Source organism: Coturnix japonica, chromosome 1 (assembly GCF_054131305.1).
Source record: "Coturnix japonica strain WE chromosome 1, WE-NBRP24, whole genome shotgun sequence".
NCBI lineage: Eukaryota > Metazoa > Chordata > Aves > Galliformes > Phasianidae > Coturnix > Coturnix japonica.
Genome location: NC_140663.1, coordinates 103,783,323 through 103,806,640, shown reverse-complemented (window position 1 = coordinate 103,806,640; position 23,318 = coordinate 103,783,323). Strand labels below are relative to the sequence as shown.

The window sequence follows — 23,318 nt, the reverse complement described above, 5'->3', positions numbered from 1 at the left end:
AGCAGGAGATGGAAACCATAGTGCAACTAGAAAACTATGATCGAATTGCTACCACAGAAACACAGGACAAACCAGAGAACTAGAATGCTATGATTAAGGGCTACAAGCTTTTTAAAAGTGATAGGTAAGGTAGGAAGGGCAGGCTCTCACTTTTGGTGGAGGGGGGTGAGTTTAACCATCTGGATATCTGCTGGGAAAACAGCACAGTGAGTGGCAAGAAAAGGAGACTCCTGAAGTCTGTTGATAATAACTTCCTGGTCTGGGTATCACATAGACCAACCAGAGAAGAAACATTACTGTACCTGATGATCACCAATTCAGAGAAGATCGTTAAGAGGTTAAAACTGAAGGCAGCATGGGCTACAGTGACCACACCCTCATTCAGTTTGTGATCTCAAGGAAAACGAGCCTGGCAGAGAGCAGAATCAGGACCCTAAACTTCAGGAGGCCGAAATGGGAAACATCATTCCCATTTTCAAGAAAGGCAGAAAAGAATATCTAGGGAACTGCAGAATGGTGAGCCTCACATCTGTGCTTGGAAAGTTCACGGTGCAAATCCTCCTGGAAGATATATTAAGGTACATGTGAGATGAGGTGATCCAAGACAGACAGCATGGCTTCACCAAGAGCAGATCGTGCCTGATTAATATGGTGGTCTCCTACAATAGAGTGACAGCATCAGTAACCAAAGGAAGGACAACTGATGTCATCCACCTGGTCTTGTGCAAGGTCTTTGACATGGTTCTGCCCCACATCTTTATCTCTAAATTGAAGAGGTATGAAGACTGGACTATTTGGTCCATAAAGAAATGGTTGGATTGTCATACACAGAAGGTTGCTTTCCATGGTTCTATATCCAGGTGGAGGCCAGTCACAAGTGGTGCTTTCTCGTGGGTCTATCTTGGGACCAATGTTCTTCAGTAACTTTAAAAACAAACCAAATAGTGGGATCATGTCCACTCTCAGAAAGCTTGTTGCTGACACCAAGCTGAGTGATACAGTTTGCACAATAGATGGGATGACATCCAGAGGAACCTGGACAGGCTTGAAAAGCGAGTCCATGTGAACCCAAAGATGCTCAACAAGGCCAAGTGCAAGGTGTTATACTTAGGTTGGGGCAATCCCAAATATATGCAAAGACTGGGAGAAGACATTGAGAGCAGCCCTTCCAAGAAGGACTTGAGGGTCCTGGAGGACAAAAAGATCAGCAAGAGCCAGCAGTGTGCGTTCCCTACTACTCTGACCTCATGAGGCCCCATTTGATGTCCTGTGTCCAGGACTTGGACCCGCTATAAAAGAAAAATGTGGAGCTATTCAAGCAGATGCAGAGGGGGGACACAAATTCATTTTACTTACATAGTAAAACACCAACCTTATTGTGGCCTTTCAGAACAAGAAAGGAGCTTTAAAACAAGAGGGTTACCGACGTTTTACATGGTCTGATTATGAGAGGAAAAAAGAGAATGGCTTTAAAACTAAAAGAGGGGAAGTTTAGATATTAGGAGGAAATACTTTACACAGAGGTGCTGGCACAGCTGCCTAGAGAAGCTGTGGTATCCCATTCCTGGAGGGATTCAAGGTCAGTTTGGATAGGACCCTGGGCAGCCTGAACTGGTGTGTAGCAGCCCTGCCCATTGCAAGGGAGCGGGAACCAGAATATCTTTAAGGTCCCTTCCAACCTAAGCCCTTCTAGGACTCTATTAAAATTTTCTTACTACTATAATTGTCTTTTACAAGTTTAAAATATCACTTGCTATTTCCTGGGATACAGGAAAGATCATTAAATTACATAAGGAGAAAAAAAAATATGCATTTAGCTGATATTAAATATCATAGCTGCTGAAATTAAATTATTCTCTTTTACTTTAAAAAAACTCCGCTACTGATCCATGTAAAATAATCTACATATGTATATAATATATGAGAAAGAGATAATTACCTTAGTAGAATTTTTTTTTATTTTTCCTTTATCAGGAGAAATATTAAAGTGAGCAGTCTTGCGGAAACTGAATTTCACTGGAAGAGACTCAGATTCATTTTTGAGTGTCCACAAAACTTGTCTTTGTTCACCCAGGAAACAGTCCATAAACTTAATTACAGGTCCTGGATTAAAAGTTAGTATGACAGGAAGAGCAGTACCTGTCACAGCCAATTCTGTGCAATTAGGACGATTCTCTGTGTTAGGAATACACACAAACAAAAAATAGTAATTAAACAACAACCACCACCACCCATACATTACCCCAGAAATCTATTGCCATACCAGCAAGACATGTCACACTGTAACTGAATAGTTGTAAAAGCAAAATAATACTGCTAGACACTATGATTTATGAAGCAGTTTTCTGTAAGATTTGAACATAGACATGCTTATTGATAATGGCTGCTAGATAATAAATTGTTCTTTTATTAAATTCAAATGACTATATTTTCATCCTCAAAATGAAAAGCTGTGTAACCCAAGTGATATTGACTTACAGATGGCTCTTGGTGTTTGTCTCCTCCCTTGCAAATTTATATATTACATTTTAGCTGTTCACTACCAACAGATAAATTCATGGCATGCATGAATACATTCAACTCTTTCTACTCACAACAGATTTTGATGCTAAGGCATAAAAGCTTCCTATAACATTGTTAAGTGGTAGAAGAAGAAATTTTAAAAAATCAAGATACACAATTTCATCATCCTTATACAGTGACTATACACTTCCATAACATACTTGTATTTGGTGTGGTGCCATCACTGGGGGTCTGCAGATCTTTTTTACCAGCAGCCTCAAATCTCAGAAACAATATATAATCTTGTTTTGGTGATGAATCATTTGCTATGAAGGCCCCTTTAAATTTCCTGTAAGAGTTATGATCTCTAATTACAAGACCTTTTTTATTTTAATTTAAAAAAAAGCAAAAATATCCTAAACAAACAAAAAAATCTTAGTTTTTATCATCTACTTCAGCTTCTTTACTATTGATTACAGGCTGAAAAAACATTTTTATACTTTCTGTAAAAAATGGAAATATAACATAATTAACTGAGCAATATCCGTATGCTTATGATGCTAGTTATAAGATATCTTTATCATTCACATATTTTTACATTAGTTTTCAAAGGATTACATGCACATAAACCACTTATATGCCAGTAAAAGTTTCAGTAAGAGAAAGTGTTCATTCCAATTCCTGTTTTCTTCTTCGTTTGAAAGAGAAATGTTCCATTATGCCTACTACTTTTTAATTACAAAGAAAGCTCTCCCAAAATGTTTTTGTCTCTTGGTGATGAAATATCTGTTCTTTCATACTGCTGCACATACATGATAACTTTATGAAATAAGTCTAATGTCCTGAAAAAAGGCATTTGACTACAGAACTTTCTGAATCTTTAGAGATTTAACACATTTAATTGGAGAAGTAATTCATTCCCTTTGTAATATCTACTAATATTATTCTTATCTCACAATAAGCTTACTCAATTCCTGGTCCAAAGGCATCTTTTGTAAATTATAAAACATCTCCAAAAAAGCTACTTCAGACTTAACTTTACAGAACCATGTAATCAGAATATCCCAAGTTGGAAGATACCCACAAGGATTACTGAGTCCAGCTTCTGGCTCTACATAGCCAGTGCCAGTGTCCATCCACCATATGTTGAAGAGCCTTTTCCTAACACCCAATCTAATCCTCCCCTGGCACAGCTCCATGCCGTTCCCTCAGGCCCTGTCACTGTCACACAGAGCAGAGTTCAGTGCTGCCATTCTGCTCCCTGTGAGGAGCTGCAGCTGCCATCAGGCCTCCATCAGCTCCTCTGCTTTGGGCTGAACACATCAAGGGACCTCAGCTGCTATTCATCTGTCTCTAGACCCCTTTGAAGTCCCCCTTTTGATGCTATCTCATAGTTTCATGCCCTTCTTATACCATGCTAGTCAAAACTGCGCACATGCTGAGGGCTCACCAGCACAGAGCAGCCTGGGACAATCCTTTCTCTTGCCCAGCTAACAGGAGGCCTGATGTACCCCAGACTACAGTTGGCCCTTTTTGCTTCCACAGCACACTACTGACTCATAATCAACTTCTCATCAACCAGAACCCCAGATCCCTTTCTGCAGGGCTGTTATGCAGACTCCCCTTACCCAGTCTGTAAATTCACCCAAGGATGCAACAGCCGAAGTACATTTGTAATTTGGACCACTCACTCACTTTGGACAAAAGCAAAGTGTAACCATGGACTTCCTATAAGGTGGCAAGGTTCCCTGATCAGGAATGCACCAGATCAAGGTGGAAACATCTAAATCTCTTGTTTTGTTTATGAAGCTTAAATCTTGTAAAACAGCATCTGCACTCTTCTGTAGATCTGTTCCCTAAAAGAAAAATCAAAATATGGGTATGTCAGCAGCTCAGCTTGATGTTTTATGTTCTCAACTGTTTTTGTTTGATGTTTTTTTTTCCACTATGAAGACTTGTAACTTTCACAAGTAAAAAGATGCAACCTAAGGAATACCAGTAAGACATATTTCCAAATCATGCAGCTAATTAACTAATTTTCCATAAATGTTTTCATTGTTGCTGTTTTAAGTGGATGGTTATTCAGATGACTTCACTGTCACAGAAAAGAAAAAAACAATTGAAACTGTAAGCATTCAACATTCTGCAATACTAAAGTATGTTTTGACGACTTCTAAATCACAACAAATGCATTCAGCAAAACCACTCAATAAATAAGGAAATAAATAAATAAAAGGAGGTGAGGAGGAAGAAAGGACCACATTTAACATTCTTAACGTGACAATGTCACATGATGAAACAAATACATGAAAAGAACTTAATTCCAAAGTAAAAACACAGTAACTTTTGCAAAGGAGAAGTGATAGTAAGTTTATTAATCAGGATACAGTATGACATCACAACTGCAGTTAGAAGATGAATGTGGAGAAACAGAAATGCAAAAACAGAAATAAGCTTTTAACTAAGAATATATATACATTTTTTTCTTACCATCTCTCCTCCAGCAGCATTGTCATCCAGTACTGCTACCCAGTCCATACTCTCTGGACTATCATTGTATAAATATATTTGTTCAGTCTTTGAAGACCCAAAATAAACTGATCCAAAATTAATGCATTCCAATACATTTCCAGAAGGCCCTCCTAGAACTCTAAGAACTTGTTCTACAACAACAGCTTTGATCTGTACTTCCATGTAGAAACCTCCTTCGCCCTCCACTCTGTTAGTAAAAGTAGCAAATTATAGTAGAGAAATGTTAGAAATCATCACTTTGTTTTTCCTTAGAACCTACCCAAACTGAAATCAAAACATTTAAACTAAAATTATCTTCCAGTAGATAATAAAAACAAAAAAAAGTATACTTGATGTACAGTACCTAGCAGGTATATCACCAATCACAAAAATAAAATAAAAATCACACATTGCAATATAAGACTTGGGGGAATTTTTCCATTTTTTTCCTTTATTCCCCCTCCTCTTCTCTATTGTGTTGGCACACTGTTGTTTCAAACAATAGGGATGGCATCTGAGAAGCAGCAGGTGTCCACAAATGATAAGCTTCTCCTTTTCCTCTGTCAATTTTTGTAACTGGAAACCCATGGTGGTGTATACATGTAATTTTATCTTGGAAAACTGGAGCTAGAAGTTCATCCAAGACGAGTGTATAGAACTGGTATTGTTCATTCCTGAATGCCTGAGCTTCATGACAGCAATAAACATCAAAGGACCATATAGATATTGTATAAATCTTTCTTTTTCTACTGGAACAATCTTTGTTCTTACTGTGCAAAAGAATCAAATGTAGTATTGTAATGCACCATTCTAATAGAACCAACTCTTCTTTTCAATATATTCAGAGCTGAAAAATCGTTGCTTTGGAAATAGTCAGATATATCATGCCATAGTGGAGGTTCAAGAAGACCTCAGCTTCTCTGAATGTCATCTTTCAGCTTCCAGTTACTGGATTCACCAAAACAGAAAATAATTTTTACAAAAATACAATAGAATTCCTCTGAGAATTTTGGTTGTGCTCAGAGATTTTTTTTTTAAATGCTTAGAAAAGGTAAATGGAAATAACTAAGACCTATACCAATTCTCCAAGTAAAATTCCTGTCACTGACTCCTTTTAAGACTTTCAATACTGCCCTATTTGGTTATTATATAAATTAAATATTTATTTATATATAGCATGTGTGTAAGTGTTGACAACGCCACTTGATTTCATTTATTATAAAATATTTTGCAATTACTATTAAAACACTGAAATAATCAGCAATCATGTAGAATTTAATAATATAATTTAAAAATCAATACTGCAATTGGGAATCGAAATTTGCAAGATTTTGTTTGTTTGTTTGTTTTAGAATTAATAACAGACAAAAATGTAATTTACAGACTGCAGTTATATCAGTCATACACTCACTTTATCATTTCATTAATGATTCTTGGTACATCTGTACAGATCTGCACTTTAACCACCTTGAAAGATTCGGGCTCTACCACTCCACTGGTAGGTTCTATGCCAACCAGAATGTCCCCATTATATGATATTTTAAATGAACCTAAAAGAAACAATACATTAAACAATATTAAATTTGTAGATATACCTCCATTAAACATTTAGAATAACAAATGACAGGCTTCTGTATGTACCATGCAGCAGTGTTTATAAGTAAAGATAGTTCCTATACCGAATGAAAATTTTCACATTACCTAAGTTATGAATGCATTTGCAACTAATATATGCTATATAATCTTATTTATCTAATTATCATTCCTCAAACTAATAAGTTAGTATCTATATTTAAAAAAAAAAGTAGTGAAGAAAGTGTTTTCATCACAAATTCTAGTCAGTCATAGGTCAAGCAGAATAAAATTATTTAGTTTTCTCCTAACTTCCTAGCAATCCAACTAGGTAGAGCCTTGAAAAACTTATAGAGCTGTAACGTGGAATATATTGAAATGCTGACACGAAACCTTGTTAATGTAGAAGCGCTCATAAACTCCTCTTTTGTGGCATGTTAACATTATTCAAATGATCATACCGTCTTCTTTTAAACTGGTTGTTACCCCTGGCTTAAGATTTTCACATAGCTCATTACTGTTAATAAATGAATTCACAACATGAGTACACTGCAAGACTTGATAGTCAAATCCACTTGTAAAATAAAAACCCTATATTTTAAGCACGCACCTTGGATTCTTCTAAGTTACTTTAAATAATATTCACATGAGCATTTCAGCCTATGCCTATATACTTGTCTTACCACAGACACTATCCAAGCCACACTGTCACAGGTAAACAGGTTTTGGTTTCGCTGAGTTTGTTTTAATTACCTTTAACCTGGCAGACTTAAAACATACTCAACAACTATCCACTTTTGTTTGTTTTGATTGATACAAATAAATTCTGTTCTAATTGTACAAGTCCATGTCTCTCCTGTAGGAAACTTCACATCTGGATGCAGACTCCAGGTGAGGCCCACCTAACTTCTAAGGAAAGGTATCTTCAGCTTTTTCTAGGAAAAAAAGGCAGTCAGAGAGACTATGTAGATCACATGGGCATTTTCTTACACTCCAGTCTTCATGTTTCTTATAATCCTTAGAACTGTCCCTCACAGAAGTTGAAGAATTTGAATGATTTGAGAGCATTATGATTTCAAATGCTACGGCAGAAAGAGGAAAAACCTCTCATTAACTTCTCATAACGTATATGGTTCGATTCCCATTCCAGAGGATTTTGAAAGTACAGGGAGCTTGTGTTTGTTTATTCAACAGACAGCTAGTGGAATCTAGCTAGAGAATCACAAAGACAACACACAAAACAAAAGCAGAGGTGATTCACCATTATTTATTCTGGGCATACTGAGCCAGTGAGAAACTTATAAAAATATCTATCAGACATGATTCAGGAGAAAAGATCTGAAAGAATTTCACAACTTGCTAAACTCATGTTTTTTTCCCTGAGCAAACAGTACTTCTATACTGCCTACAGAAGTAATGGACCATTAATAGAACAGTGGTGATTTAACTCAGAAAGGGAGCTCAGCACTACCACACTACTCTCTCACTCCTCCTCATTAGGACAGAGGGAGAAAACAAAATTGAGGGTGGGCAGGGAACCCTACAGGTTCAGATAGGGACAATTACTGTCATGAGCAGAGGGAGCATAGGCAAAATTTGAGCATAAGTGAGATTGATTAAATTTATTGCTTACTGAAAACAGTAAAAACAAAATCACCTTCCCTCCATCCACCCTCTTCTGCCTCTTACCCCTGAGTGGCAGGGAAACTGGGAGTTGGATCTGCAGTCAGACAATTTGGCTTCATCTCTGCCATTCCTTCTCAGTCACTCTCTGTCTCTGCTCCATGTGACATCCCTCCCACAGGATGCTGTCCTTCCCATGCTTACCCCTCACAGGCTTCCTGCAGGCTGCGGCACTCCAAGCCATGCTGCTCTGACATGGGGCACTGCTAGGCTCTGCTCATAGCAGCCACCAGAGCTGCTCTTCCCACTACCAAAACCTTGCCATGAAAACCCAACTCATAAAGCCACAATACTCATTAAATGTGTAACTCAGAATCTGCATAAGATTGCATTTTCCAAAACGAAATACTTCCACAATTTAATGCATACTAAACATTTACCTGACGCTGATCCATGGTTAGCTATACTAATCTCTTCACTAATTACTTTACCGCTTGCCATCACTGTACCAAAATCAACCTCCGTCTTGGTTTCCAGATAACAGCATGGAGCTAACCTGCAAAAAGAAGGGGGGGGGGGGGGGGGGGGGAAATCATGGTTATATTCTCCCAAAGCTTGAAAATAAATTTGTATATTTAAGGAATTTGATCAGGTACCACAATGGAAAGAGTTCTGCTTTTCTTCTAGTAGTCCTACTAACACAGCTCACTTTAGCACAGTAGCATATATAGAGGACACATAGAAAAGCTTATCTATCAAGCTGTTAAATGACTGCAACTTTAGTACAAATTATCCTCAGGCATTTAGGCAAAACAGAATGAAAACATTTCTATTTAGTTTCAAATACATTATTGTGGTACAAAGAACTTTAATTAATTTTAAAAGCTTTCACTATATTGAGTCAGTTACAACACAGAAGTTGACATTCACCATATTTCATTATCAGCTGCCATAACTAAAAGCAGAGAAAATACATGCATGTCCATTTCAATTTGGTCTTCTTGTTCTATAGGAATTTCACATGGATTCTATAAAATATATTACAGCACAGGAAGTGAGTAATGACAAATTATTTCTGTTATTTACTTAAGAGCCTCATCCAGTATGTTGATTTCATTGGACAGGTGGGAACTGCTTTGCAATTGATTAATCACTTAGTAGGCATGAACTCCCCACAAGATTAAACTGAAAACAGTAACAGCAGAATATCAGTTTTAACTGGCATACCCAATCAGAGGGATATCAACTATGTCTTCTTCTATTAAAAGACGCAGACTATCTTCAAGATCTTGTTCAGTCTCAGGACAATATTCTACAAAAGCTTTGATTTGAAGTCCAGGTGCAACGGGGTGTTCTGGATTTTCCACAGTCAGTTTAAACTGCAGCATTTAAAAATAAAATAAAATAAAATAAAATAAAATAAAATAAAATAAAATAAAATAAAATAAAATAAAATAAAATAAAATAAAATAAAATAAATAAATAAAAATGATTATTTTCATTTCTAAATTAAAAAAAGACTTATACACATGGCTCATTTTCAGAATAACACATGGATTGATTTAAAATTCACAACTGGTTTTAAAATATGCAGAATTTTGTAAAGTTCTTTTTCCTATTTATCTATGTATATTATTTGCACTGGCCCAGCTGCCCATAGAAGCTGTGGTGCCCCATCCCTAGAGGCACTCAAGGCCAGGTTGGATGGGGTCCTGGGCAGCCTGAGCTGGTGGGGAGCAGCCCTGCCCACAGCTGGGGGAGGAGTGGGTGGGCTTTGAGGTCCCTTCCAACCCAAACCATTCAAACCATTCTGTGGTTCACCTTTGAGCAGAAAAAGAAAGGGTGAATGAATAACATCATTTTATGGGTTCAGAAAGTGTTGATTTAACAAAATACCGTTTCTAGTCCTTCCAAGAAAGCTCTAGTTTTGCTGCTGTTGTTATAAACATTTTGAAGTGCCACAAGATAAGGGCAGTTACTACATAATACAGAAACCTTTTAGTATCTGAATGAACAACGATTAAATTTCAATCCAAAGCAGCAAAAAGAAAAAAAAAAAATAGACTGTGTAAGAATTTTCTGTATATATGTCCTACATTCCACTGAATTCAACTGAATGTGCCACTATACATTGAAAATCTGTTTGAAAGGTCCATGCATGCACTTACAGTTTCTTCAGGGAGAAGTGAGAGAGAAAACAAATGAAAAACCAAGAAAATAAAAAAAAAACAAAAAAACAGAGAAGTAGGTGACACAAAGTACCTTCTTGTATCTGCTGACTTCCAACACCCCCTTCACATCTTTCCTTAAAAAGAACATATGAGCAATGTACCAGAATGTAGGACCTGGAGCATCTCCTCTATGAGGAGAGACTAAGCGAACTGGGTCTGTTTAGCTTTGAGAATAGAAGGCTGAGAGGGGACTTGATCCAGGTTTATAAATACCTGAGGTGTGGGAGCCATAGTGGTGAGGCTGGTCTCTTTTCAGTAGTGAGTGGGAACAGGACTAGGGGTAATGGGATGAAAGTACAGCATAGGAAGTTCCGCATGAATGTGCGGAAGAACTTCTTTACAGTGAGGGTGACGGAGCACTGGAACAGGCTGCCCAGGGAGGTGGTGGAGTCTCCTTCTCTGGAGATATTCAAGACCCACCTGGACGCCGACCTGTGTGACGTGGTGTAGGGAGCCTGCTTTGGCAGGGGGGTTGGACTCGATGATCTCTAGAGGTCCCTTCCAACCCCTACAATTCTTGATACTGTGAATCCAACAGCCACCACATTTCCAAGAAAACTTAATCAGCAGATCAAGAAACTCTCTGATGTTTCAGTACAATTCACATCACCCTGTGCATAACAGACTTCTGCTGTACACGTCCACATTAATCATTTATGTCTAAAGAGTCATCTCAGTATTCCTGGTGTATTCTGTTCTAATCTTTATTTGGAATTTGTAAGGAAAAAAAAAATAATAATGTAAGCATATTTGTCGATTACACTGTTAGAAAATCTATTCTATTAAAATTTCCCTAACGATATAAATACTCAACCAGAAGATATCATGGGGTTATTACAGGGTTGATTTTTAGACAGTCACACTTCAATTTTCAAGTGCAAACAATTTACCTCTTCTCTACAAAGAATTAAACATCTGTGCATATTCATTCTGTGTAAGGGAAAAATGAATATTTTAGAATGCTAAATTTTAAATGAAACCTATGGAAAGGTGCCTTGTGAGCTAACTGCCTTGAAATGCTCGTTTCAGCCTCATGCTGCCGGCAGCTTAGGGAAGGTTAATTTTCAACTCTTGCACTCTATCAAAATAACACTTCAGAAAATTTACAGACTAGTCACATTTCACCCTAACTCTCATACTGGGCATCTCACAGAATCACAGAATTGTAGGGGTTGGAAGGGACCTCTAGAGATCATCGAGTCCAACCCCCCTGCCAAAGCAGGCTCCCTACACCACGTCACACAGGTAGGCGTCCAGGCGGGTCTTCAATATCTCCAGAGGAGACTTCACTACTTCCCTGGGCAGCCTGTACTAGTGCTAACAGACCTCACATGCCACAGATGATGGCATTAAAATATTCAGCCTAAAGCATCAACTATTTTTTTGTTCGCTTCATTGGTTGGGTTTTTTTCTTTTATTAACAGTAACTATATTCATAAATAATGACTGACTAAGCCTTTTTTTCTCATCTAAAATTGATTCTGCCTTTCCATTTCTAGACGTGAAAAAACTGATGAATAAGGCTCACAAAAAACAAAGCACAGTAAGCACTGCCCTGCCAAATCGAGCTCCAACTGCTATGAACACGAGGCAACATCAGCTTCTGTTTCATTCCCAAGCGCCAGTCCAACATTTTGATCCTAATTTTGAATTAATCAACAGGATAAATACTATCTGGATAAAAGACAAATGCAAAACTACTAACCACAGTTGGGTCTTGCTGGGCCCACATCACTAAAGGATGTGAGTTAGTGGGCACAGTGGTGGTTTGGTGGAAAAGAGCACTAAGATCATCTAGTCCAACCAGCGTTTATGATCTGTGATACTATGTCACTATATTCTATGTCAAGGGCTATACTTGTTGCAATTTGAAAGATTTTCTAAAGGTTGGATATACAATGACTTTTCCAGAAGTAATGAGATGAATATGAGAACCTAATGAATGAATCACAGAATCACAGAATTATCAAGGTTGGAAAAGACCTGGAAGATCATTTGTCCAACCATTACCAATACTTCCCAGCTAAATCATATTCCTCAACACAATGCGAAACTAATGAGGATCACCTTTAGAAAAGATGGGAGAATTCTTTTCCAAGAAAGCTTCCCACCAGCAAGCACAACAAATAGACTACTTCTCTCAGAAAACTTAGGAGAGCCCAATAGAGACAGAGCTGTCAATCAGTGCTATGAAATCCCAGAAAAAAAAACAACTGCAAAAGCTGCAGTCTGTAGCCAATTTGGAATACTTCACAAATCTGACCCGCTTCTACATGGCTCTTCTTGAAATAAAAGGGAAATCACTGGCTTCTTGAGGGATAACATTCCTGAAAAGCACAAAGCCAGTGAGAAAAGCTAAGCAGGATTTGCTACATACAAAGTTCTTGATGGAGTATTGTTGTATTAGGCGAAATCGGACCCTCAGGATGTAACGTGATAGGCCCTCCCCTGCTGGATCATGCATATGTATAAAAGATAAGGATGAAACTGGATACCTATATAAGGGACCCTCACATTCCAATAAACGCCATTTTACCGCTCACCATAATGGTGTAACAAACAGCTGTGACTTGGTCGGGGCCGTCGATACACATTCACAAAGGGACTTGACTCTCCAGGTTACCAGATCGAGGTAACAAATGGTGCCCCGTGTGAGGCAAAGTCCTGGAGGTGAGTGTGCGACGGCTAAAACCGCGCTGACGGACGCGGTATCCACGGTTCGAGCCCGTGGAAGCACTCTCGGTGGGGTGCAAAGGGGAATGCAGCGCTGCGCCTATCCTACGGCCGATAGTTCGTAGAAGACCAGGAAGACTTCAGGTCTCTGGGTAAATGTATTCCGTCATTAGAGTAGTATTGCAACTTTGTAAAACCTACTATGGTAGGAAAGCTACGCCTTCTAAGAAGGACATTGCGGCCGTCATTAGTTGTCTTGAAAAGGAGAGGGAGCTTTCCTCTCCTCGGGTGATTTTGGATCACAATAAGTGGGACTCTTTAACTTTTTCGCTCTGTGAGCGCGCAATGAATGAGCAAAAAGATGCTGAGCTCAAAACGTGGGGGTTGGTGCTTGGGGCGCTGAAAGCGTCTTGGAAAGAAGGGAAGATTGATGCTTGGCTTGGGGCTGCTTTGGGAATTGGGTCGGGAGGCTTTTTCTCTTGCAGATCCGAAGATTTGAAAGACAAAGACAAGGTGGCGCCTGCCATCCCAACCGCACCTATTGATCCGGCTGAACAACGAGCAGATGGCCCCGTCCAGCAGCATTCCACACATTCCACATCCTTATCTCTTGACCAGGAGAAGCCTTCCTCTGAGGCCCCATATCGGTATCCAAAGCAACCGGTATCATCTGCACTCCTTCGCCCATCCTTGGGGGTGGGGAAGGGGAGTGAGCAGGGGCGGGAGGATGGGTCCCTTCCTCGAAATGGGATGTGTTGTGGGTGTGGCTCCGCCCCGTGGGGCGGGGTGGATAGGACTAACCAAGATGGAAGCCAATCCTCATCAGCGGGGGCGGAGGCGGAGGCGTTCCTAGTCATCATAACCCTGCTGGTCCAGCTCTACCTGGGGGGAGGGAGAGGGGAGAACAAGAGCGACCAAATCTCGGATTGGTCAAAGATAAGGGAGGCATTCCTTTTTATCGTTAATTGGGGGCCCGGTCAGGGGGCCCCGGGCTCGAGTGGAGCCTCTGAAGCAGGAACAAGTCCAGCTGATGAGAGAGCCACTGCAGCCCGAGTTGGAGTCGGTTAAACTCCTGCTGATAACTTGGAGGAGAGGAAGAATACTTAGGATAAACTGTATTGATTATTGTCACTGTCTTTGTGATTGTTAAATGTTTATGGTATATGAAAGTATAAATGCAAATGGTATATGGAACTGTTAATGTTATAGGGATGTGTAAACATGAATGCTATATGGAAGTGGAATTATTAATGTTACATGGAAGTGTAATTGAGGGTTCGAGTTGTGGAATTGTGAAAAACAAAAAAACGGGAAAAAGGTTACAGAAGAATAGTGAGTTAAAATACTGAATGTGATCTGCTCTAGCCAGAGAAGTTTAAGTGCCAGCAAGAGAATGCAAACCCCCGCGCTGCCCCCCCTCACTGCTTACCCCCCCCCCGCCCCTCGGCTCCGCCGCTTGCGAAAGTAAACAAATCGTTACTTCCGAATGGGGACAAAAGCAAGACATTAGAAGTATCTCTTGCTAGTCGGAGCAAGAATGTCTTCATTTTCTCCCAATAATATACACATTTAGGGGACTAGGGTAGGGACTTGGACAAATTTGTTGATGGAGCTTGAAATTGTATGGAGGGGGAATTGTGGTGGTGGAGTTGGATGGAACGGTGGCAGCCGTACTAGAGCAGGTCCTGAAGATCCCAGGATGAGTTTTGCCCGTAGTGGGCTGAATGCAATGTGCACACAGCAGTGCAAAGATATTTGTTTTCTGACAGTTACAAGTGCATCTCACTCTATACTGCATCAAGAATTACTATACTACCCATAGATGATTTTTGTAACTATAGTAGGAGTAGGTCAACAAGAAAAAGCTTACCAATTAAAAGAAAAAAGAAGAAAGCTAAGGGTGAAGCAAGTAACAATAGAAATAAGTGACTATAGCTGTTAATAACTTTTCTGAGTAGTTTGTATTGTAGAGAGATCTAATATAGTGGTTTGTTATCTTTTAAGAGCAGGTGTTCCACCTGGGCTCTGTATCATGCACTGGCCATGCATATATGGAGTACATGTGAAAAAGCCTGCACAGGAGAGAATCTGTGATGGGTGAGAAAGGCAAAGTGCACTTTGAAGCAGGGGACGCCCTGCAGGCACTGCCTATCGCATCCACCACTACTGTGTTCCTTCTCTCTCCTTTTGGTGGTTTGCCACCTCATAGTTATCGATAAGTAATAATACATTAGCTTAGAAATTTCCATTTATAGAATAGTCTAAAATGAATGCTGGAATGAGTGTGTATATGTCAACTCAAAAATTATGACGTTACATGTAATCTTCTGTTTAGTGTATTATCAGTCAAGGTCTTGATTGAGTGATGGTTATGTTAACATTTAAGTCCCCTGCAGCTCAGCGACACTGGGCCACTGCCATCGTGGTCCTTGGTGTGCTGCGACACATCGAGACAGACAATGGCACGTGCTTCATCTCGAGATCTACTCAAGGAGCATTGAGGAATATCTCACTCGACAGGCATCCCTGGGAATTCCCAGGGACAAGCATTGTGGAAAGGACCAACCGTCTCCTGAAGGACAAGATACGTGTCCTTGGGGAGCAGGAAGGTCACAGAGAATAGAGCTGCAATAGATTTCCTGCTGCTGGCTCAAGAGGCACAGGTGCAAGGACTTTGAATGAGAAAATGGAGTTCCAGCAGATATATGAGAAGCTTTGAGTGGAAGGATGAACTGTATAATATAGCCCAAGATGCCTTGAAAATACTAACTAAAGAAGCACTAACATTATTACACACTGCACCACATACCTCTGCATGTTTACGTCACTTTTTAAATAACTCACCACAAAAATTTATATAAGTACTAACACTTTTATATATTAGGATTAGGATCGGCGCTTGCGTTGTAACGGGGCATGGTTTTGTTAAGCATGGGGAGAGGGAGATGTTGTATTAGGCGAAATCGGACCCTCAGGATGTAACGTGATAGGCCCTCCCCTGCTGGATCATGCATATGTATAAAAGATAAGGATGAAACTGGATACCTATATAAGGGACCCTCACATTCCAATAAACGCCATTTTACCGCTCACCATAATGGTGTAACAAACAGCTGTGACTTGGTCGGGGCCGTCGATACACATTCACAAAGGGACTTGACTCTCCAGGTTACCAGATCGAGGTAACAAGTATGACATATGAGAAAGCTAAATTCTATTAAAATAATAGACTTAAAGAACAAGGAAGCTCTTTTCACATTGATCGCCTCAGGAAAATATTGAGCTGAAGAAACCAGAGATCATTTCACTCAGACTTACAAGCTTTAGCTCAGCAGCCTCATTTGAAATTCAATATGAGAATATTCTTCATCCAATAATTAAAGTTATAAAAGACCTCTAAGATCACCCAGTCCAACCAGCAGCCCATCACACCATGCCCACTGCCCATCTCTCAGTGCCACATCCACACGGCTCTTGGACACCTCCAGGGATGGTGACTGCACCACCTCCCTGGGCAGTCTGTGCCACTGCATCACTGCTCTTACTGAGAAGAAATTACCCCTAATATCCAATCCGAGTTTCTCCTGGCACAACTTGAGGCCATTCCCTTTCATCTTATTGCTGTTGCCTGGGGGAAGAGGCCGATACCCACCTCACCACAACCTCCTTTCAGATGGTTGCAGAGATCAATAAGGTCTCCCCTGAGCCTCCTCTTCTCCATTATGAACAATCTGTTTCCTCATTCTCATATTGAAGAGAAGGAATATTCTCATATTCCTCATTCCTCATATGGAGAGCCACTCTCCATAGGACTCACGCTCCAGACCCCTCACTGTATTATCACCCTTCTCTGGACATGCTCCAGGGCCAAGCAGTTTCAGTTATCCCAGAAAGCAAACCTGAACTTCCTCATGAGTAGCAGGTAACCTAGGACACTCCCCCACAGAATCACAGAATCACAGAAATGACCTAGGTTGGAAGGGACCTCAAGGATCATGTAGTTCCAACCCCCCTGCCTGGCAGGGCCACCAAACATACACCTTTACTAGATCAGGTTGCCCAGGGCCCCGTCCAACCTGGTCTTGAACACCTCCAAGGACGGGGCATCCACAACCTCCCTGGGCAGCCTGTTCCAGGACCTAACCACTCTCCTAGTGAAGAACTTTCCCCTAACATCCAACCTAAATCTTCCCTCTTTTAACTTAAAACCATTTCCCCTTGTTCTGCCAGTGGAGTCCTGCTATTGTCAGCCCTTTCCAAGAGTTTACTCCCCTCCTGGGAGTAAGTTCCCTTCAGGTATTGAAAGGCTGCAGTGAGGTCACCCCGCAACCTTCTCTTCTCTAGGCTGAACAAACCCAACTCCCTCAGCCTGTCCTCACAGGGGAGGTGCTCCAGCCCCTGATCATCTTTGTGGCCCTCCTCTGGACCCCCAAACAGCCGCCGTTATTTCCACATCCCACATCTGGGCCGGTCGGGAGCTCTGGGGCAGACACCCACCGCCTCACCCTCACCTCGGGCCGGCACGGCGGCAGCAGCCGGAGGCGACAGCTCTCTACCCGCAGGTTCCGGACGCTGAGCGCGGCGCGATATCGGCGTCCCGGCACCGCGGCAGTGAATAGCAACTCGGGCGGGGTGATGCGCACCCCGTCCACGTCCCACCACCCGTCCGACATAGCGGCCATCGCTTCTCCAAGGCGGTGGTAGCTGCTGCCTGGAAACGGTCGCTTAGCACCGGACGCGGAGCTCTGATTGGAAGCAAAAGGGGAGACTCATCCGAACCCACCAATTACAAGAGGAGGTGCCGTGCAGGGGCGGGTCCTTGCCCCACATCCTGCCATTTGGTGGGCGCTATATGAGGGTGAGGGTAGTGCCCTGCTCTCATATGGGTCCTCTGGTCCCTAGGGGGGGCACCGAAATGGCCGCTGCCCTTTGGGCCGTGTTTACCAATGGGGAGGTATCTCAGCTGATGGCTCCTGGCAGCATGGGGGAGAGGGCTCACACTGCATATGCCCTCTTTCTGACAGAGGTTGTGGAGCGTGTGTATATAAGCAGGGATGTTTATCCTGTCCCAGGTTACTGAAAGCAAGGGTGCGTTCTAAATAAATTTATAAAATAGAAGGGGCCTGATTTCTTTCTTCTTCTCTTTACTCATAGGCATGGTCTGCATAGACCAGACAAGGCGCTAACCAGGCTGTGTGTTGATGGAAAGCATAGTGTCTGCTGGGGCAGTGACTGCAGTAATAATTCATTGCATGAATTTACTGAGCTGAGGAAGGTATGTTCCAGTTCTGTATCTCTGTGCCTTCATGTGCTGTAATTTAAGCAGTAAAATGCTCCTGACAAGAATCCTACACTTAGGCAGATAACGGGCCATTTTGCTCTTTGTTTCCATGTAGCAGAAGAGAAGAGGGGGAGCGGCAGGTACAAATCCTCAAACATCAATTTTGATCAACCCAAAATGTTTTCCCATGGATTACATCATCCCCTGAAAGTGCTCGTGGACTCAAGCTATATGTGTTTTAAAAGCCGAACGTGAGAGCAGCTGCAAACACGGATGGCAGCTGGTTGAGCTGCCAAGAACAAAAAGGGCACAAGTCTTATTTTTAATGGGTCAAGAAACCCAGAGGGGGCACAGCGAGAGGAGTGAGCCTTTGTTTCTGATAATGGAGAAGGCTGCTAACAGGTAGGGTTTTCTTTCCTAAAAATTCAAGTGATAGCAACCCATCTGTAGATTACTTTAGAACTAGTGGCAGCGTGCCATTGCAAGCACTGAAAATAAAACCAAGGGATATGAGAGGAGCTCTTTGGGATGAGTACTCGAGTCTATTTTATTAACTTGATTTCTGTAGGGAGGGAGGGGAAGGGGAAGAAGAAGGCCTTCCAGTACGCAAAAGGGAGTCTACAGGAAAGCTGAGGAGGGACTTGTAGTGACAGGGCAAGGGGAAATTATTTTAAACTGGAAGCGGGTTGGTTTTTAGACTAGATATTAGGAAGAAAATCTTTACTGTGAGGGTGGTGAGATACTGGAACTGGTTGCATAGAGAGGCTGTGAATGCCCCCTCCCTGGAAGCATCAAAGCCCAGGCTGGATGGGGCTCTGAGCAACCTGGTCTGTGGAAGGTTTCCCTGCCTATAGCAAAGGGGTTGGAACTATATGATCTTGAAGGTTTCTTCTAAATCAAACCATTCTGTGATTCTTAATCATTAAATCAAGTGACCACACTAAGAGTGAATTTACTTCTGTGGAAATTTACACAATTTTACAGTACAATAACCTGCACTGTTCTCACTGCTTTCAACTTAGTGTTATCACATGACAAATAATAAAGCTTCATATCAAACTTGTTAAAATTATGTTATAGTCTTCAGAATGAAGTGTATAATCTTACAATTACAGTATCCCCCACATCTGAATTTCTGAGATATTTCCAACTTTTCTAAGCAAGACCTTGCAGATCTCATTTGACTGTTTTCTTTTCGGACTCTTCTCCCAGATCCTAGGTTTAAAAAATTAAACAGAATGACATCATTAATTCTTTGCAATTAGTAAACAAAGATAATTTATGTAAAATGAAGTAGCCCCACGCTTGGTCAGGTATATCCTGTGTCCATGGTCAGTGTAAAACCAGATGGAGAGTCGGAAAACCATCATGAGTCTGTTCTTTCCTTCCGTATGTATTAGAAAATTTCAAAAACTGAGATGTTGGCCATACATACGCATGTTCTAAATGCAGGCCAGAGATGCTTGTGAACCAACCAAGTCACCTATTGGATCAGAAGTACATCTCATTTATTTACCATCTCTAAAAGCACAGTCAAATCCTTTCATTTGACAGTAATTCAGCAACAAGAAATCATAGTGATACCTGAGACAATTAAACTGACTTAACCAAACTGTCACTCATACAGCATTTTGTTCCTGGAACTGAATCCAGAGGAATTGGGATTTCAACTGAATGCTGACCTCTTTATTTTACTTCAGGAAGAATAAACGTATTTAAAATATACTGAGTGAAATAGGGCCACTTACTGGTAAAATAAATGAAGTCAGTTCATTTTACATCAGCTTATGAGAGTCAGAAACAGATGAAGTCGAAATCATGATGAATAATAAGATATATTCCTTTGCATTTAATCTTGCAAATTGTTCTGCTTAATGGAAAATGAGAATGTTGAAAATGACAGATTTGGGCTCTAAAGGTCTCTTCACCAAACAGAGCATTCTCTGAGAAGCAGAACTAATGAAGATTTTATGGGGTGTTTCTGCTCAATGAAGCCATCAGTCCTTACAACACGTGCAAGAAATGCCCTTCTTGAGACCTCCTTTCTCAGACTGGATTGAAAAGAGCAGAACCAAAATCACTGAGAAAAAGAGAGAAACAGAGAGACTGTAAGTTAGACAAGCTAATCACAAACACCTGCTTTCTTGCCCTTTATTATTTTTTTTTTGAGAGGTTGTAGAAATTGGTAGATTAAAAATCTGTATTATTAGTATATATAGTCTGCATTGTTTGATTATATGTTTTCAGCTCAGAGAGTTGTACAGTGAGCTCATCTATACAGCAGAAGCAGAATGTATCATTGTAATGCTTCACTTCAGGTATATAACTTTAATGAGACCGGTAGAGTTTCCAGGCTGATATCAAGGTGTTAACAACTACTGGTATCAATGAAACAGTGTGAAATTTCTACACAACTAAGATGTGATTTTTCAAATTTACTAATGGTGGGATGCATCTTGCCACACTTGATGTCTGTTTTTAGCTTCCATTATGGTTAGAGAAAAGAGATGAGTACCTTCAAAGGATGATCATCTACCACCCTTACATAGGTATTTAAAATAGAGTTCCATCTCTCATGTAGACTTTATGCAGGTCTCCTGCTCTCTAGTTACTTCAACACTTTTGATAATCTTTCTTAGGCAGTAGTGATAAAACTATTGAAGAGCATGTTCAGATCCTAGTGAATTTATTTTCTTTAACCTGAAGGCTGAAAATTTATGTCTATCCGTTTTGTGGTATAATTCCATGTTTCTTTATTATACATCTACCTTTTACATCTTTTGTGCAATTTATCCAACTTATTCCCTTAAAATCCAAGTGCTCAGTAAGATAAATTAAATCTGTGCTGTGACTGTCTGGATGTTGGTCACTCCCTAGTTTTCAACTCCTTACGTACTCACCTTTCTGAGATGCTTAATAATTCTATTACTGTAGCTTCACATACAGCTGGAAATCATTAGCAAACTGGTATGTCTCTACACTTTAAAACCAGTCAGACTATGTTTCAGTGTAACCTTCTGTGGTTTCTCCTTACATCAATCCACTTTGTCTGAAAAAACTACCCTTAATCCTTATGAATGTCATCACTGTTTAATGTTGGATTATGCTAGGAGAACTCATTTGTCTTCATAAGTTATAGATGAAGGGATACTACCCAGTTTAGTTGGGTCCTTAATCCAGTGATGGCTTTGAAGATCAATAACAAAGCCTCCATATTGTATTACATGGGAATTAGGATAGAACATAGCTTGCAAAGTACAGAAGATACATACTCTGGGGAATTCATGCTACTCAGTAGGTTAATGATGCCTTGTGTCAACATACGCTTTCTTTTATGAAATTTGTAACCATTTTTTTTACTTCTTATTTTTTCTTCCCATACCAGGAATAAAAGGAGAAGCACAGGCATTCAGCTGACCTTCACTATTTTATTGATTATTTTATGCATCTCTATCCTAATAATTCTTTCTCAGCTTAGGTGTCTGTTTATATACTTTTATTTCAGTTGAGGATCTGTCTATACTGCTTGTTTTCACTTGTCTAGTCACCTACTATTTTTAAATGTTGCTTTCTACTATTAAATCTATATATAGATACTTTATTTTCAAATACAGTTTAATACGTTGTCTGTATTGATATTCTGCAAAGAACAGGCATTACATTGATCTCTTCTCACTGTCATACATTTCTCTTGCTGTAACAGCATTTCCATACATTTTCAGCTCCTCTGAAGGAGCCATTTCTGAGCCACTGAAAGATGTGCAATTCTTTCATCTTATCTGCATTGCATTACACCTACTATACTGGGTCCTAATTTATCAGCTATGTATATAACATATTTTATATATTTCTATTTTAGTCTACATAGAGTGGACATTTTGCATTTTCTAAGTTTTCCTAGACTTAGTGAAAACATTTAATGGGGAATCACAGAATCACAGAATTGTAGGGGTTGGAAGGGACCTCTAGAGATCATCGAGTCCAACCCCCAAAAATGTTGGGCTTGCATTTAAGACACTCCAGAGTTGTAATCAATTCTTTTAGCTCAGCAATAAGCTTTCTTTTAGAAATTTCATTAAGCTCCCATATAGTATATAACACTTCCATCCATCAGTGCTGTAAGGCAACAACAGAAGCAAGCAGTGCATAATCAAAGCAATCATCCAGAAGATAAATGGATAACCCATATTACCAGTCTTAAAGGATATCTATACAGATCTCATAGTTTGGGGGGAGGGAGTTGTTGAGAGCCTCATCTCATTACTTAGGTATCTATTATGTTCTGTTAACTAGGAACTGAATTCTGCACTGGTGCAGCTTCACCTTGAGTTTTGGGCGCCATAGTGTAAGAAAGATACAAGACTATAAGAGAACACCCAAAGGAGGGCTACAAAGATGCGAAAGGTCTGGAGGACAAGACATATGAGGAGCAGCTGAGGCCCCTCAGTGTGCTCAGCCCAGAGCAGAGGAGCTGAGGGGAGGCCTGATGGCGGCTGCAATGGGCAGATCTTCTATGGGAGAAGAGGAAGTGAAGAGGGAGGAAGAGAAGCAACGCAAAGGTCTCTGTTCCTGCTGGACAGGCACTGTTGATGATTGCACACTCAGTGATGTACACTGTGTGAGTTACCATCAAAGAACTATCCCTAGTGCTGGAGATACAGATATACACTTTATGCAGAGTATTCTTGATAAACATCTCAAATATTCAAAATAAGCGGAGTGTTTGAGGAGACTGTCATACACTCTTCTCCGTGGTCAACTGTTAATGGACTGTGTTTCAGAATTAGTCTTTTATTTTGCACAAATCAATGGTATGCAGATTATAACTATCACTCTAAGGAGGAGGCATTTAGCTGGGGCTATCAGCCACAAGAATTATAGTGCATTAGGGATTTGTATGCATGACTTATTTCTCATTTGTCTCT

The 23,318-nt window shown here is 40.4% G+C and overlaps 1 protein-coding gene across 1 annotated transcript in view; it reads right to left on the bottom strand.

Moving 5' to 3' along the window:
• The window catches only part of CFAP47 (cilia and flagella associated protein 47), a 227,488-nt gene extending 209,680 nt beyond the window's left edge, over window positions 1-17,808 (bottom strand). The window contains exons 1-8 of the mRNA XM_015884388.3: window positions 17,624-17,808; window positions 9,436-9,587; window positions 8,649-8,764; window positions 6,425-6,563; window positions 4,993-5,221; window positions 4,198-4,358; window positions 2,724-2,851; window positions 1,940-2,175 (exon numbers count right to left, since the gene is read on the bottom strand). Of these exons, the coding sequence (XP_015739874.2) occupies window positions 1,940-2,175; window positions 2,724-2,851; window positions 4,198-4,358; window positions 4,993-5,221; window positions 6,425-6,563; window positions 8,649-8,764; window positions 9,436-9,587; window positions 17,624-17,794 (1,332 nt within the window). The 5' untranslated portion in view covers window positions 17,795-17,808. The remainder of the gene's footprint in view (window positions 1-1,939; window positions 2,176-2,723; window positions 2,852-4,197; window positions 4,359-4,992; window positions 5,222-6,424; window positions 6,564-8,648; window positions 8,765-9,435; window positions 9,588-17,623) is intronic.
• Window positions 17,809-23,318: the final 5,510 nt, after the last annotated feature.